The 15,911-nt window shown below is 48.5% G+C and overlaps 1 protein-coding gene across 1 annotated transcript in view; it reads right to left on the bottom strand.

The window, feature by feature from the left end:
• Positions 1 to 15,911, bottom strand: part of MEGF11 (multiple EGF like domains 11) — a 330,386-nt gene that overhangs the window by 55,092 nt on the left and 259,383 nt on the right. Inside the window, exons 8-10 of the mRNA XM_087820815.1 lie at positions 12,620 to 12,756; positions 7,766 to 7,978; positions 173 to 347 (exon numbers count right to left, since the gene is read on the bottom strand). Coding sequence (XP_087676941.1) covers positions 173 to 347; positions 7,766 to 7,978; positions 12,620 to 12,756 — 525 coding nt within the window. The remainder of the gene's footprint in view (positions 1 to 172; positions 348 to 7,765; positions 7,979 to 12,619; positions 12,757 to 15,911) is intronic.

The following is a 15,911-nucleotide window of genomic DNA, read 5'->3' as shown; positions in this document are numbered from 1 at the left end:
GGGCTCTCCAGTCAAGGGATCTGATTCTGAGTAGGACATGGAGATACTTCCATTCTTTATCCCTGGGCACAGGGCCACAGCCTAAGATTCCACCCCAAAGCAGGAGCTGGCCGCTCCTCTCCTGTGTGGGGGTGAGGGGCACAGGGGCCATGGGAGACCCGTCCCATCTTACCATGAAGCCTGGGGCACAAGTGCAGCTCCCAGTGATGCTGTGGCAGTCGGCACCATTCTGACAGGCACAAGACAGCTGGCAGCCATCGCCATAGTAGCCAGCGGGGCAGGACTCGTTGCAGTGGTGGCCAGACCAGCCTGGCTGGCAGGTGCAAACTCCAGTTACTGGGTGGCAGCTGAGCAGATGAGAGAGGATGAGAGGACAGTCTGGTCAGGAAAGCAGGCATGTCCCACCCCTGCCCACACCAATCTGGTCTGCCTGGGGTAGCAGGATCAAAGGGCCTCTGAGGCTAAATTTCGTAATGCCTCATTTGTTTGTCAGAAGATCGCAAGATCATGTGGTCTTATTATCCCGAAGACACTGAGGCTCATGGTGGTTATATAATTTGCCTAAAGTCACATAGCAAGGAAGTGGTAAAATCAGGATTAGAATAACAGGTCTCTGGACTCCCGAACAAGTGCTCTTTTCAGTACAAATACACAGAGGCCCAAACAAAAGGCAGCATCTTCAGTCCCTTCCCTTATGGACTATGGAGTCCAGAGTTTCACAAACTTTGCACCCAAGACTGATGCCTGGTATAGAGCAGGCACAAGAGCTTTACCATGAAACCAGTGGCATATCACAGGTACTCAGTGAACATCTGTTAAGTTAAAATGAGACCTCTGAGCAAATGGGGCTTCCCGTCTCTGGCAAAGTCTGCACTGGAGAGTATACTCTCCAGCTGTGCTTTCCCAGGGCTCTTAAGAGTGATGGAGCTTGTCTCCATCCCCTATCTGTCTAGGTCAGAGAAAAGGCCACTTGGCTAAAGGCAGGAACTGCCTGTCATGACCTCTAGACAGCGGGGCAACCTCTGGTTGGCAAAGGTCTGAAGCGACAGCCAATATCTATTCATGATCAGAGGGGATGCGAGATGTGGTGACTGTGCTTCCCAGGGCTTCTGCAGGTGTGTAACTGACCGATGGCCCAGCTGCTGTGTCTGAAATCCATCACTGCATTTGCCCAGAGGCCACACTTTCCCCGAGCTGTTCCCAGCTAGAGCACAGTAGGGATGTAAGGTCAGAGCACATTCCTGGGAGGGCTAGGACTCCTCCAATGGCCAATTTTGGTTTAAAGACTTCCTTCCTTACCAAACATTCTTAGAACTGTGCTGCAGTCTAAGACTCTCCACCCAGTCTTCCTTGCTTCCTTCTCGCTTTCACATGGGTCTAATGCTCTCAGCCTACCCAGCTCCCTCCCCATTTCCCTCACAGCTGTCTCCCTAGTAAATCTCTTGCACTTGACATCTCCTTCTGTGAGGACTGAGACTAACACTCTAGAGAAGATGCTGGATGGCAGAGATGAGCCTCTTAGATTCCCTGTTACCTGCCACCTAGCACCAGAGTCAGCTGAAGGGATATGGTTGAAAGAAGCACACTCTGGGCTGGCAGCAGGAGCCTGGGTATGTCTTAGTTCTTCTAAGTTCCACAAGGACATGGGCTTTTTCTACCTGGGTCACAAGAGTGTGCCTGGTTCATATTCACAGCCCACTTATAAGTAATTCTTTTCTGTGTCTGTTGACTTGTTTATCACCTCTCCCCCCACCACATGACAACTCCATGGGGAGAGCCTTCTGTCTATTTCACCTGTGTATTGTATCCCAGAGCCCAGCAGGGTCCTTGGCACACTGGAGATGCTCAGTACTTATTTGTCAGATGAAATAATGAACAAGCTAATTGTGTGAAGCTCAGCCAAGCCATTTCTCTCCTGGGAACCCTGGTTTTCTCATGGAAAATGAGGGATGGACAGGAGCAGATAGACAGTTCCTGACTAGGAAGTGCAAATAGCTAATAATCATTTTGGAAAATGTTGGATTCTTAACTAGCCTCATTAATCATTAATTGGATATCACCTTTTCTCTATCATAACAGTAAAAAAATCTTTGAAAAGGAGCCAGATTCAAGCTGGTAAAGGTCTCTGAAAAACAACATGGGGATATGTATCAGGAGTCCTGCTAAAAATATTCAGACCCTTTGGTCTGGTAATTCCAATTCTTTCTTTTAAATTTTTTTTTTTATTTCAGAGAGAGGAAGGGAGAGGGAGAGAGAGATAGAAACATCAGTGATGAGACAGAATCATCCATCGGCTGTCTCCTGCACACCCCCTACTAAGGGTCGAACCTACAACCTGGGCATGTACCCTGACTGGGAATCGAATCCTGACCTCTGAGTGACGCAGGGCTGGTAACTGCATTTCTAAGAATCCATCCTAAGGGAAATAATCATAGTTGTGAGAAAAGATTTATGCACACAGATGTTCCCTGAAGCATTATTTATAACAGTGGAAAATGGAAGCAATTTAAATAATAAATAATATGTGGCCAGGCTGGTAAAGCACCGGGCACTTTACACATATATTTCTAATCATCATATAAGCTTGTGAGTTAGGCATTAGAACCTCTATTTTACAGATGGCACTTGGAGGTTATATGACGTGCCCAAGGTCACACAGCTAAATCTGGCAGCTGGGATTCAAACCTAGGTCTGTGTGACTGTGTTCTGTCCACTGCCTCAGGCTGCCTCTGGCAAAAGGATACTGGTTAAATGAATTATGACAATTCATATGAAGGAATGTTAAGCATTCAAATATTTTCCGAATTATTTAATGATATGATATAAGGTTAAGTGAAATAAGCAAATTATATACAAAGTCATGATCTAAAATATGAAAAAAAGTGCATACAGACATGAATGGTGAACAAATTACAACAGAATGGTTTTTCTGCTCTCCTCTAGGTTAAGAAATTATGAGTATTTTGAGGGTTTTTTTCTTTAAATTTCTATATATTCTCTAACATTCCCAAATTGAGCATTTATTGTATTTACAAACAGATGTAAAGCAATAAAAATTATAAATATGTAAAAAAGAAATCTGTAAAGGATGAGATTTTGAAGACTTCTTGACCTTGAAATTCTTCTAAAAATTTCCAGAAAAATTCCTCCCTGAGCCCCACACAGTAAGGGGAGAAATAGTGGCCTGCATGGGTGCCATGGGGCAGGAGGCCCTATTTTGTGGCTCTGACTCTCAGCCAGACAGTGTGGGGTACTCCTATTTGTCCCAACACTCTGAACAAAGCCCTCAGGCATGGCCTTTCTCAGTTTCAACTTTCCAGGGGCCTCCTCTGAGGTTTTGGTTTAGGGTTAGAAGGACTGGCTCAGTCACTGTGGTGGAGACTGAGATACCTGGACCCAGGAAGTGATGAAGCAGCAAGTGCTGGCTGCAGCCATCAGCTCTGCCCAGCCTGGGAGATTACAAAGGTCTCTCAGGCACCTTCCGCCCTTCCCATCAATAGAATCTCTTACTGCAGGTCCTTGCTCTTGCAGGAACACCATCCTATGGAAAGCAGGTTACAAACACAGTGAACCAGCAAATGCTGACTTCTAAGCACTCCTGCATTTCCCATTTCCCATCGCAGCGGTCGGCGTTTTGGCTGCTCAGGGGTGTGTCTCAGCACCAATTTTACTTTTTAGTCTGAAAACCAGAAAGCTCAAAACCAAACCTAAAATTCTTTGTTTCTCTCTCCTTTCATGTCCCTACAATTTTGTTTTAATAAACAAGATCTCTATTTCCTTAGTTTGGTCACTTGTCATGTTTTATAAAAACTCCAAAATCCTTTGGAAAAGAGGGTGGGGAATGACTACTGATTGAATGGTGATGAATGAGAATTGTAATCGCCATGTTCTCGGCACCTTTTCTGTTTGTTTGTTAATCCTCACCTGAGATATTTTTTCCACTGATTTTTTTTGAAAGAGTGGGAGGAAGGGAGGGGGAGAGAGAGAGGGAGGAAGAAAGAGGGAGAGGGAAGGGGAGAGACATCAATGTGAGAGAGCCCCCTGCATGAGCCCCAACTGGAGCTGGGGATCAAACCTGCAACCCAGGTATGTGCCCTTGACTAGGAATCGAACCCAGGACCCTTTGGTGCGTGGGCTGATGCTCTAACCACTGAGCAACACCAGCTAGGGCTTGGCACCTTTTTCACATCTCCCTGCTCTCCTCCTTCCAATGGTGGCCCTACAGACAAGTGACTGTTGGTTAGGCTCAGGCAAAAGTCAGGAACTCTGGTGTTTAGGTTTGCTCTGTTTCTGTTTCCTCACCTTTCTCCCGTTTCCCCCAGCCATAGATTAATCACAAGTTAATGGAGCCGAAAGTTGAACAATATAGGAATCTTTTCAGGGTGGATTTTTCTGCCTTTCCCCCGGCTGCTCTGAGATCACTATCAGTGCTGCATCTGTTGGCTAAATCAAATCTTTCAGAGGTAATACATGATCACGGCTGCTAGAATTCGTCTATGACAACCCAATTGTGGAGGGGACCTGGGAGAGGCCCGGCACACAGGCATCCTTTCTCAAGGTTATTCCTTTATGGAGGATGGTTTCTTTGTGTGTGCTACACAAAGGGAATGAAGTGTTGAGGAATCTTATCAGGCACTTCCTCCTTCCTGGGCACATGGACTCGACCTCTTTAAAGCAGCCTCTTCAGAGGGGTGCAGAGCAGATAGGCTGGGGCTGACTGGATGAGTAGGGTTTCCTTTGGTTGGGGGCTGGGAGTACTTGTCTTCCTAATAAAGGTACTCAAGGGCTTGCAAGCCGGCTTGGTGAGGCTCTGTAATAAGCTCTTACAACAAGCAAGCAGAAGCTGTGGGGCAATGAGGCTAGGCTTCGGGGAGTCCCATGCTCCATCTCTCAGGAGTGGGATGGAAGCTTCATTTTCAAAGACTACAAGAGAACTTTTACCCCCACTGGGCTGTTGACAGGTGATGGACAGATTGGGAAACAGAAACACAGAGAGGAGACATTTGCTCAGACAGAGGTAGTTCTGAGGTCAGGACTCAGGAGGCCCAGAACCTACCAGAACCTGCAGCTGAACTGCTTTGGGATAGGAGTTATAGAGGTTTCCCTCCATTTTTCTTGGGTCCCAAGAGAAGGCTCTATAATGGGACAGAAGCTGATAGGAAGAAGGAAGTGACCTGTGTCCACACAGAGGAGAGCTGCTCTCTGGGTCCAGGAGAACAAGGCAAGTACAGCAAGAGGCAGTTCAGTCAGACCCGAGGCTCTCAGCCTTGGCAATTTGCCTGCCCCTCACCCCACCCAGGAAACATTTATGGTTTTCAGAACTTGGGGGCGGGGTGTTGCTACTGGCATCTTGTGGGCAGAGGCCAGGGATACTGCTAAACATCCTAAAATGTACAACAAAGCATTATCCAGCCCCAGATGTCAATAGTGGTGAGGCTGTGGAACCCTGAGTTAGATGAACTTTGTGAGTGCTGGGGGCTCAATCACTGGGGCAGTGTGCCAAGAGAAAGGAGTGAAATCTTTTTAATATATAGGACAGACATCAGCTCAAGGGCAGAACCACTTGCTCTGTGCCAGGCACTGTGCCACGCTGAGGCTGCAGAGACAGATAAGCCAGACGCTCCTGTCCTCAAGGAGCCCAGGCTCATGCAGACTCTGAGGAGACCAGCCTGGGGGGATTGGCTGCCAGGTACTCTCAGAACCCCCACTTCTATGCAGCACTACTGCCTTCCAGTCTCTAAAACATGACATGCATTAAAGACAGTAAAGCAAATAATCATCAATATTGGATGGGCTGAGATTAGCGACAGAGAAGAGGGAGTCCCTTCCAGATTAATAATGCATTGAGGACTCCTTCAGAGAAGGGATAAATTATGCAGGGCATGGCTGCTCAGGCACAGGAGGGGAACAATAGCTCTTTAAATTTGGGGGTCGGTTGGATCTCTATGGCAGGGACTTGCCCTGCGGCCTTGCTTCCTGTCCCAGATAGGGTCCTGCCTTGGCTTCCCAGCAGGGATGGGAGTTTCTGGTGCTGTCCCCCAACCATGGAATAGCCTGAGCTAGCTACTCAGTCCCCTGACCAGTCATGTGGGACCTCTGTGTTTAGAACTTTGGAGCTCTCACCCTCCCTCCAGCCCAGATGCTACCTCCTCTAGGAAGCCTTCCCTAACCAGCATAGCAGTCTCCAGTGGTGCTTTCTGCACACAGCCCTGGGTCACAGTGACTTGAACACGATGTGGACCAGCCATATATATTTCATTGATTCTAAAATGCACTTTCTCCCACATTTTCCCATCTCTGATATTGAGTGTGCTACACAATCAATGGTCCAACATGGTTCCATTTACAGTTTTTTCCTTTTTCAGTAGTCCATAAAATAAAGCTGTACCTCACTACTGGTTTTGAAGAAATATGGTAGCAGGTGCTCAGTGTGTGTGACTGCTTCAGACCTGAGTACCTGAGGGCTGGACTAGTGATGAGGGACCCTCTATTTCCTCCTTGCAGTCCAGCCCTGCAGGCACTCAGTGTGCTGAATGAATGACTGAGTAAATGAGTGCTCAGCTCATATACAGGCCAACTCTGTTGGCTCTAAGGCCCCCTACAACAGTCTCCTTCCCAGCTCTCTGCCCTTGTAGGCAGCACCACCCCAACTGCTCAGCTCCAGGGACTGAGGACTGAGGACAGATTTCATCTAAGCCATAATACCCCCTAAGATGCTTCTGCTTGCACTGGCCAGAGGCTATTGGTGATTTGTGGAGAATCAAAAGCTGGAAATGAAGAGGGACCAAGGCTAAGTCCTGGCTGTCCCAGAGACGGGTGCAAAAGGCAGCGCACACACTGCCCCGAGCAGCCAGTCCTCCCCTGAGCTGTCCTGCAGGCCCAAAGGGAGAAGGAAGACTCTTCCTGCCCTTTACCACCCAGATAAGAGGCAGCTACATAAAGGGCTGTGGAGAAGTTTGTCTGGGGCTGTCAGCTTTGTTTATAACCAGAGGGTGGTGCCTGCTGGTGTGAGGCAGGAAGTGAAGGGAGCTGGGAGAGGTGGCCCAGGGCAGCTCTGCTTCCTAGATTCAAGCTCCTCTAGAAGCAGGGTGGGGCCAGCTTCAGCCCAGGTGTCTCCAAGCCTCAAAGGACAGTGCAAGGAGAGGCTGGCTCTAAGCCAAGGCCCTAATGAAGGGCCTGCCCTCTGTCCCTCCTGTTCTTCCACCCTAGCTAAGGCCTGCTGGGACTGCCCTCTCTAGGCCCAGGGGAGCCACACTGATTTTTACAGTCCTGTCTAGTACTAGCCCTCTGTGGCTCCTGCTTCTGCCCTGGCAGGCCTGTCTCTGGGCACCTTGGGGTTGGGGAAGCGTTTGGTTAAATGCAGTGTGGAGGAAATACTCTCCAGGACAATGCCCCCAGAGCCTGTGGCACCCAGAGCCAGCCATCTCAGGCCACTAGGACTGTGTGACTTGACTCCACCCCCACCACACTCCGCTGAAGGTCACCAGGCTCCCTCTTGCTCCTGGGTGTGGGGTCTCAGGTTAGCCCATTTTTAATGCTGACAGCCTAGTATGGTGGACAGAGGCAGGTGACCTGGGTCCTGGTCCTGACAGTCTGCGTGGCCTGGGCTTTCCCTTCTTTTCATCCAAGTGGTCAGCAAGGATGGTTGCTGAGGTCCCAGGCCTTTCACTATCCTGCCTAGATGACCAGGCTGGAGGTGGGGGCCTGTGCCCTGAGAAACCCTCTCTCCACTAGTGCCCACCTCACCCCTCACCCCAGTTTGTACCTGATGCTGTTGTCGGCATCACAGGGGCAGGGCAAGGTGCAGCCTGGGCCGTGCAGGCCCTCGGGGCACAGCCGCTCCTGGCAGCGTGGGCCTTTGTAGCCAGGCTCACACTCACAGGCACCGGTGGTGGGTGAGCACTGACCCCCATTGTGGCAGTCGCAGCGCTGTGAGCACTGGAAGCCGAAAGTCCCGAAGGGGCATTCCTCTTGGCACCTGTGGGACAGCAGAACAGGGTTGAGGCTGTGCCCCTCACCTGCCCTTCCAGATCCATCCAGCACACAGCCCCCAGCCTCTAGGACTAGACCTGGTGTGCCACACCCCTCACAGCCTCCTCCCCCTTCCCTCTCTTCCAGAAAGTATTCAGCAGCAGTCACCCCAGTCAGTGTCCCCTTCATGCCAGGTCCCCTCAGTCTCCAAGCACTGAGTTTGTGCCATCAGATTTCATTGATTGTAGGCCTTATGTTTTTTCTTTTTTTTTTATTGCAGTAAAATATATGTCATAAAATTTACTTTAACCATTTTAAGTGTACAGTTTAGTGGCATTATGTCCATTCATATTATTGTGCATCCATTACCACCATCCATCTCCAGAAAATTTTCCTCTTCCCAAAGTGAAACTTCTATATTCATTAAACACTAAACCTTACCTTTGAAAACTGTACTTCAACATCTCTGAAATCAGTGGCCTTATAACCGACGGCATGTCACAGTGCAATTATCAGTGTTTTTCATTCTTAGCAGCATATAAAATAATAATGCATCTTAAAATCGGTGGCATCTTCGATTTGATGAAATGGGGTAATTTCACTTCTATTCGCTGTCTCTGCTGTTCTGAGTCTTTTGGGCAGGTGTATAGTTTCCCTATTTCACACTGGTAAGGGTCCTCTGCCAGCGTGGACTCTCCCCATGAGTACAAGAGGCAGCCTCTTTCATCAGACTAGAGAATTCCCCTCCCCCATCAGACTGGAGAATTCATCTTCCTTGGTCTGGGGGTCGCCTCAAGGCAGGGGCTGAGCCTCTTCCATTAGCTGGCAAGCCCCTGCCTGCAAAAACACTGGGCTCTCTGTGTGTCCTGCCTCTGCTCAGTCTGGTACTTGGAACTCCCAGCATAATGGTAGTTATTTGACAGACTCACAGCCACTGGTTGCAGATTCTCTGCAGGAGGGTGTGACCCCTGCCGCTGATGGCCGAAACCCCTGCACATGCCCCACGCTCCTCACCCCATCCCAGGGCTACTGCCCAGGGGATGCAAATTTATTGTTGGCTCCTGACAAGTTAAGGGGTAAACCTGGGGGCCTGTGGAATAAAAGAGGTGGGAGACCCCTGAGTCCTAGAGATGAGCAGAAATGGCCTCTGGGGTTTTGGATTATTCTTGTCCTAGCACTGCTTTGATGGTGCAGAGAATAGAGAACCTACGGCCCTGACATCTGCTTCCTCATCATAAAATGTGATAAGAACTGAACCTCACCAGGTTCTTTGAGGATTAATTGAGGTAATGTGTGTAAACGTTTAGAAAGGTATCCCATGCATGGTAAGGGCTCAGTAGGAAATATTATTTCCTCTTCTTATTATTGTAAATATTGTTTTTTGTAGTTCTCATAACAGAGCTCATATGACTTTCTACCTCAGATTCTGGCGTAAAAAAAGCTCAAAGGGAAGAATTTTAAAATATTAACAATGGAGTGGACTTGGGGGATTACAAGTGTTTTAATTCTCATGTTCCCCTGTTTTCCAGGTTTTCTACAATAATCTGGAGAGGGAAGGGTAGCAATAAAAAATGTTTAAAAATACAGTCCTAGTTTATTAATCTTGGAGAGTCCTGAGTTGGAACCAGTGTTCTCCACAACAGGGCCAGGAGACCTGTGTCTGGGTGACCTCAGTTGCCTATTGTGAGGGTGAGTGGCCAGACCCCAGTGATGCAGGAGAGCGAACCAGCAAGTGCCTGCTGGACGGGGCAGCCAGTGTGTTGGGCACAAGTCTTGGCAACTCCACAGTGGGGTGTCTCTGTCTGTCTCTGTCCTTGTTGCCTTGAGCCCACAATGACAGGGAGAGGAGATGGTAACTGGGGTCAAGCCTTCAGGACTTCCCTCACAGGAAGATGCCACCCATTCTCTCCTCTCAAAGGCACTGTGGCAAAGGTGGACTGTGGCAGAATGGAGGGGGCAACAGGGGTAATGATGACTACAGCCCCAGGCACCAGGTAGAGAGGGGCTTCCAGCTGCTCAGGCCCCAAACCTATCCCCAGGCCCCCAATGCAGCAGATCTTCCCATCACCCTCACTTTGGAGTTGAGGAGGCTGAGATGCAGACAGGTGGGTGACTATTCCAACCTCATAAAGCCAGCAAGTGGCTGAGATGATCCCAGCTCATCTTCCTACAAATCTTGCTGCATTTTAGACAGTCTGAGGCCTTATGAAGGAAAAGAGAAGAGAAAAAAGAGGACGAGGAAGAAAGAAGGGGATGTCTGGAGAAGGAATGGGAGGTGGAAGACAGGCAGGAGGTGGGGAGGCAGGATGCAGGAGGCAAGGAGAGAAACTGAGGCAAAAGGGGAGGACAGAGCTTTGAAGAGCTGAAAAAAACACTTTCTGAATTGCCAGCCCCTGTTCAGCCTCAGAATGGATTTTTCCAGGAGTCACTAAGCTTGGTTTGCTCAGATGTTGCAGACATCAGGGGAAGAAACCCAAGCCAGGAGGTACTTCCTGATGCCTCATCCCTTTCATGGGAACATTCCTGCTCCCTCCCATCAGCAGGACAAGGCAGATCCCAGGACAGAGCTTCCTCTGAAGGGCACGTCCCACCCTGCCATGTTTATGAAGTGACTGACTCCACGGCCCCAGAAAAAGAATCTGGAAATGAAATATTGACAACCTAATCCATTTACATAATCAGCTTCTTTTTTTTTCCTACTCACAATTTAAATAACTTATTTATTTAGAGATCAAGCAACGACTGCTAATGAATTTTACACAAAGCACGCTAATAACGGGGCCTGTGGAACAGAAGGGTAATCACAGCAGGAATTAGTTTTCTACTTAAACATCCTTCCTTTGCAACATATCAATCTAATGTGTCTGATATTGCCATTAACAACCAGATACATTGCTCAATTAAATTACAAAATGAGCTGCAAAGCCCTCGTTACGTTTCGTGTTTAATTTGCACTGGATTCTGCCTATCCGGGGAGACCTGCATTATTACACCCACTCAATTTTAATATGCTCGTGATGATTTGGGGTGGGTTAATGCAGCTGTCACCCACAAAATTCATGGAGGCAATTTCACAAAATATTAAACACCAGGCAGCCCGTTGAGGTGGGAAGCCCAAATGTTACCTAGCCCTTCTACTGATTGGTGAAGTTTGCTAGAGGACTCTGAGGTTTTTTGGGATTTCTCTCTGTTCCAGGATCAAGGGCTGGGCCCCACCAAGAAGAGGGATTAGGGCTACTTCTCCATTTGGGACATTTTGGCATTGAAAATCTAGAGTGCGAATGAGACAGGGTCTACTGGTATTGAGTATAGCCAGTTGGAGCCCAGGGCCTGCTCCTCTCCAACAAGTGGGCTACATTCCCTATCCTGGGAAAGTGGCCTGAAACAAAGGGGTCCTGTCCTGGTTCCTGGGTCTTCCAGCTCCTATCCCTACTGGTTCATTCTGTGTGTTTCCTTATTGGGGGAGATGGTGAAGATGGGGAGGTGGGCTCAGTGCTTCAGTCCTAACTCTCCTACTTCCCCTAAAGACCCAATCTCTGGAAGAGATCAGGGAAGTTCATGGAGATAAACCCTGGCTCACAAAGAGATAAGATCTGACTTGAAGACTTCAAGCTACAGGAAAGCAACCCCACGGCTAACAATGGAAAAGCTCTCTTCTGGATATCAGTAAGGATTTGGGGCTGAGTCCAGTGAGAGTTGGAGGCACCAAGTTATGTCAGACAGAAGCAGGACTCATTGGTTGATTCAGCTCTGATCTCTGCTTCCTAATGTTACCTGGACAGGGGAGGCAGAGGAGTGGCAGACAAGTATTCCTCTCATCCCACCTTGTCAGGGCAGAGTAACCAAATCCAGGGCCAGAGATGAAATGCGGATCCCACAGGATGGGGTATGAGAGCCTCCTCTCTACTGCCCCTCTCTCTGCTCAAAGAGAGACATGTGGGTGAGATGTGAGGGAGGAGGCTTGGCCTTGGTCTTGCAGGCAAATGTCCTCTTCCAGCTCTGAATCCGTTCACCACCAGACACACTGGTGGTTGTTTCACATTCTTCCACAGCGCCTGCCCTATCATCATGGCATCCTTCCTACTGTGGGAAATGTGCCCACACGGTTATTCCTTAGGTGTGTGTTTTGTGGACTATCCTCTCTGCAAGTCTGGCTTGATCCCAGGACATTGGCATCCTTGTTCAGTCTGCTTTCAGGGCATAGGCCCCCAGAGGATGCAAACTGATGTCAGTATCCATTTGGCAGAACTCACATTAGGAATAAGAAATCTACTTCTAGAAGAAATGGTGTAAAATGTGTGAACTGAGTTGGGACGCTGGGCTTCTTTGGATTATTAGTGCCGTTGCCTCCCTCCAGGAGGGCAGAAAGTAGAAGAGGTAGTAGGTGCTCACCTGCTTCCCCAGGTGAGCCAATGCAAGTTCAGGGCTCAGGTCACTGGGCTGGGGAAGGGGGTACATTCAGCAGTCCAACAGTGAGGAAGGACAAGTTGACAGATCTCCCTGGCAGGACTCAGAATGCTTTCTGAGAAAGGAATGGGAAAGCTGGCAGGAGGATGCTGTGGGCTGGTAAACCTCAGCTGTTCTCTGCAAGGCTGTTGTGAAAACGAGCGATATGAACAGCAAGGACAATAGTTAACATCATTCTTACCTGTCCCCCATGTATCCTGATGTGCAGTGGCACTGCCCAGTCACGTGGTCACACTGTCCTCCATGGTGGCAAGGACAGTCCTGGCTGCAATTCTGGCCAAACGTCCCTGGTGGGCAAGGCTGGGCACACACTGCTCCCTGAAACAGAGGAGGAAAGGCATGCATAGGTGGTGCTCCTGAGATGCAATCCTAAGGCCACTCTCTCCTAGAAGTGGCACAGCTGCTACGGCCTAAGGGACCACTCCGTTCTCTCAGTGGGACTTTCTCCTCAATCACAGAGGCACAGGAAGTTGCACATCATGGCTCCAAAGCCCCATTTTAGAGATGGGCAGATAGGCCAATTTGTTTATCCCATTATTCAGCACACATTTATTGAATGCCTGTTGTATACCAGGCACTGTGTTAGACACTAAGGATATAAAAATATGAGTAAGACTCGATCCCTGCCCTCCCACTCTACTGGGAAGAGAGACAAGAAAGCTGGTAACTAAAGTATCAGGTGCAAAGTGATTTCACATTGGTGCACAATGAAGTGCTGACGGAAAAACAAAGAAGAAACTGTGATTAAACACGATGGCCTGGAAACACATTTATCTCCACTTCTTTCCCAAACTCCGCTAACACAAGAGTAAAGGGGCGAGGGGAGGTATAAACCTACAAGGACAAAAGGAATGGGAGAGGAGACCATAGAGGGCAAGAGATCTCACTGTCAGAAGATGGAAAAGCAGATGGAGGAACGTAACTGCTGAGGTTTCTGCTTTCTTGGCAATGCTAAGTACCTGCAAAGGGAGTGTGGGAAGACATCAGGTTGCTGTGTAACCTCAGAAAAGCTCACAAATCAGAGACAGCAGGAACCTCGGAGGGCTAAGGTGCAGGTGTGAGGAGACAGAGAACTATTTGAAAACTTAAAAAAGAGGAAATTAGACCCAGGTTTTTGCCCTCTTTTCAAAGAGCCAGATGGCTTCCCAAAACTGGCAGTTTAGAGAAGTTGGCCCACACAGGCTTTGGACACAGGGATACCAAGCTGAGGGTGGGGGTTCCATGAGAAACAGGGATCCTGCAGAATTCTGCCTGCTGAATGATCAGACCTTCTGCTCCCTTCCCCACACAGCTCCTAGAATGTGGATTCCCAGACTATATTCCTTGTGGCAGGATTATGGAGGATTCCTTTCTGGGGACACTGAGAGCTCGAGAGGAAAGACCTACAGATACTGATACTTGAGGATCCCATCAGTCAACAAACCTGGCATCTATCCCTGCCCCCAGGCTTCCAACCAGCTTTTCTGAGGCTTATGGTAAAATACAAACAGGTGGCCAAGGAGCACCAGATATTTGAAATGAGGTTCTAATGTGAAAGGATTCTAACATGAAGACTTGTTAGAAGAAGACTCCTAACAAGAAGGCTCTAACATGAAAGAAGACTAAAGCAGACAAATAGACAGAAGGGACAGCGCAGGCGGCAAAGAAAACAGAAGAAAAAGCCTCTGGGATAACGAATGTGAATATCCTTATGCAGCTCTATGAAGAAATATGGAGGAAAATACCAGAAGAAACTAAAAGACTTGAATATGGTTGCCTTTTGGAAGTGGGATTTGTGAGTGGGGCAGGGGATGACTTTCCCCTCCCTCCAGTATTTAGCCTTGTGGTATTAGATAACTTTTTAAATTATAATATGAATCTTAGATCTTTATCAAATGGAAATTATAGCCTGCTCTTTTCTCTTGCTGCCCTTCCAGCCTCTCCCCTGCCAGAGGTAATTATTTCGCTTATGGAGATCAAGGATTCTCCCACAATTAATTAATCAATTAGTTCAACACACAATTATTAAGCACCGATAATTGCCAACCCTGAGGCAGCTAGTTTAGTCAGGAAAATCCTGCTGACCAGAGACATCTTTCAATATCATCCAATTTACTTGTAATGAATTAAGTGGGAGGCCTTTTAGCTCAGATGTCTCCTCCACATGTAAGTCAGACAACAAGGATCTGCGAGGGGGAAGGGAAGGGAAGGGAAGGGACAGTGAGGTGAGTGTGTGTGTGAGGAGAGCAATGGGGAAAAGCTATGCTACTCAGAGGAGGGGTCCCTCTTCCTCCTGGAGGTGGTAGGGGTGGTCCAGGTGTGGCAGGGGCCTGAATTTCGCATTACACCCCACAAGCGTAGGGATTCTTGAGGGAAGAGAGTTTTTCTGGCCATCCTGAGTTGTCCTCTGCAGTCCTGGGGTGGACAAGGATACTATGACCCTGAAAAAACATTTTGAGCCTTCTTGGGGGGGGGGGGGGGGGCTGCACTTACACCTCCTACCTCCCTAATTATGGAGCACTGTGGAGCCTTCATGTACTTACACACACACACACACACACACACACACACAGAGAGAGAGAGAGAGAGAGAGAGAGAGAGAGAGAGAGAGAGAGAGAGAGAGAGAGAGAGAGAGAGAGAGAGAGAGAGAGAGACCAAAGCTCCCCGAGGAGCGCAGTAGGAAAGTTTGGTGCACAGAATGTTTCCCTCCATTTCCTGGGGAATCAGGTACCCTTGACACTTCTCTGTATTCCCCAACTGCAGGCATCCCGGGTCCCTAAACCCCTAGGCCCCTCCTCAGGCTTGAGTTCCTGGGGCCTTAAAGAATTTAATACCTTGGAAAGCCTGCTGCCTGGTGTGGTGGAAAGAACACTGGACTCAAAGTCAGGACTTGGGTTCAAATCCCAGTTCTACTTCTTCCCAGGTGGCTGAGCTAGGAGAAGTTATGTGATTGTTCTGAGCCTCAGTTTCCTCGCCTATAAAATGGGAGTGGTAACCCTGGGTCTCTCGGGTGGTTCTAAAGATTGAGATTAGAGATGTGAAGAAACAGTGTCATAAAGAGCAGGCCCTTAGTTAATACTGATTCCACCCAAGTGGGCATCTGATGAGGTGGCGTGTGGTAGGAGCCCAGAATAACCTGGGACTGAGAAGAGTTGAAGTGAACCACATAACTAGTCTATTACTGTTGGTTAGAGAACAGCCTTTGGGGGAGAGACGGGGGGAGAGAGCAGGTAGGAAAGTGCCAGCTTGAGAGAGGGCTGTGGACTTATGGTTTCTCTCCTGCTATTGTGAGCTGAATTGTGTTCTCCCAAATCCACATTCTAGGAGCTGTGTGGGGAAGGGAGCAGGCCTAATAATTGAGCAGCACTTTAGAATGTGGCTGTATTTGGAGATAGGGCCTTTACAGAGGTAATACAGTTAAAATGAGGTCATTAGGGTGGGCCCTAATCCAACATGACTAATGTCCTCATAAAGAGATTAGGACACAGAACAGG

This window comes from Miniopterus natalensis, chromosome 1 (assembly GCF_054644295.1).
Source record: "Miniopterus natalensis isolate mMinNat1 chromosome 1, mMinNat1.hap1, whole genome shotgun sequence".
Lineage (NCBI taxonomy): Eukaryota > Metazoa > Chordata > Mammalia > Chiroptera > Miniopteridae > Miniopterus > Miniopterus natalensis.
This window is presented reverse-complemented; position numbering and strand designations above follow the sequence as displayed.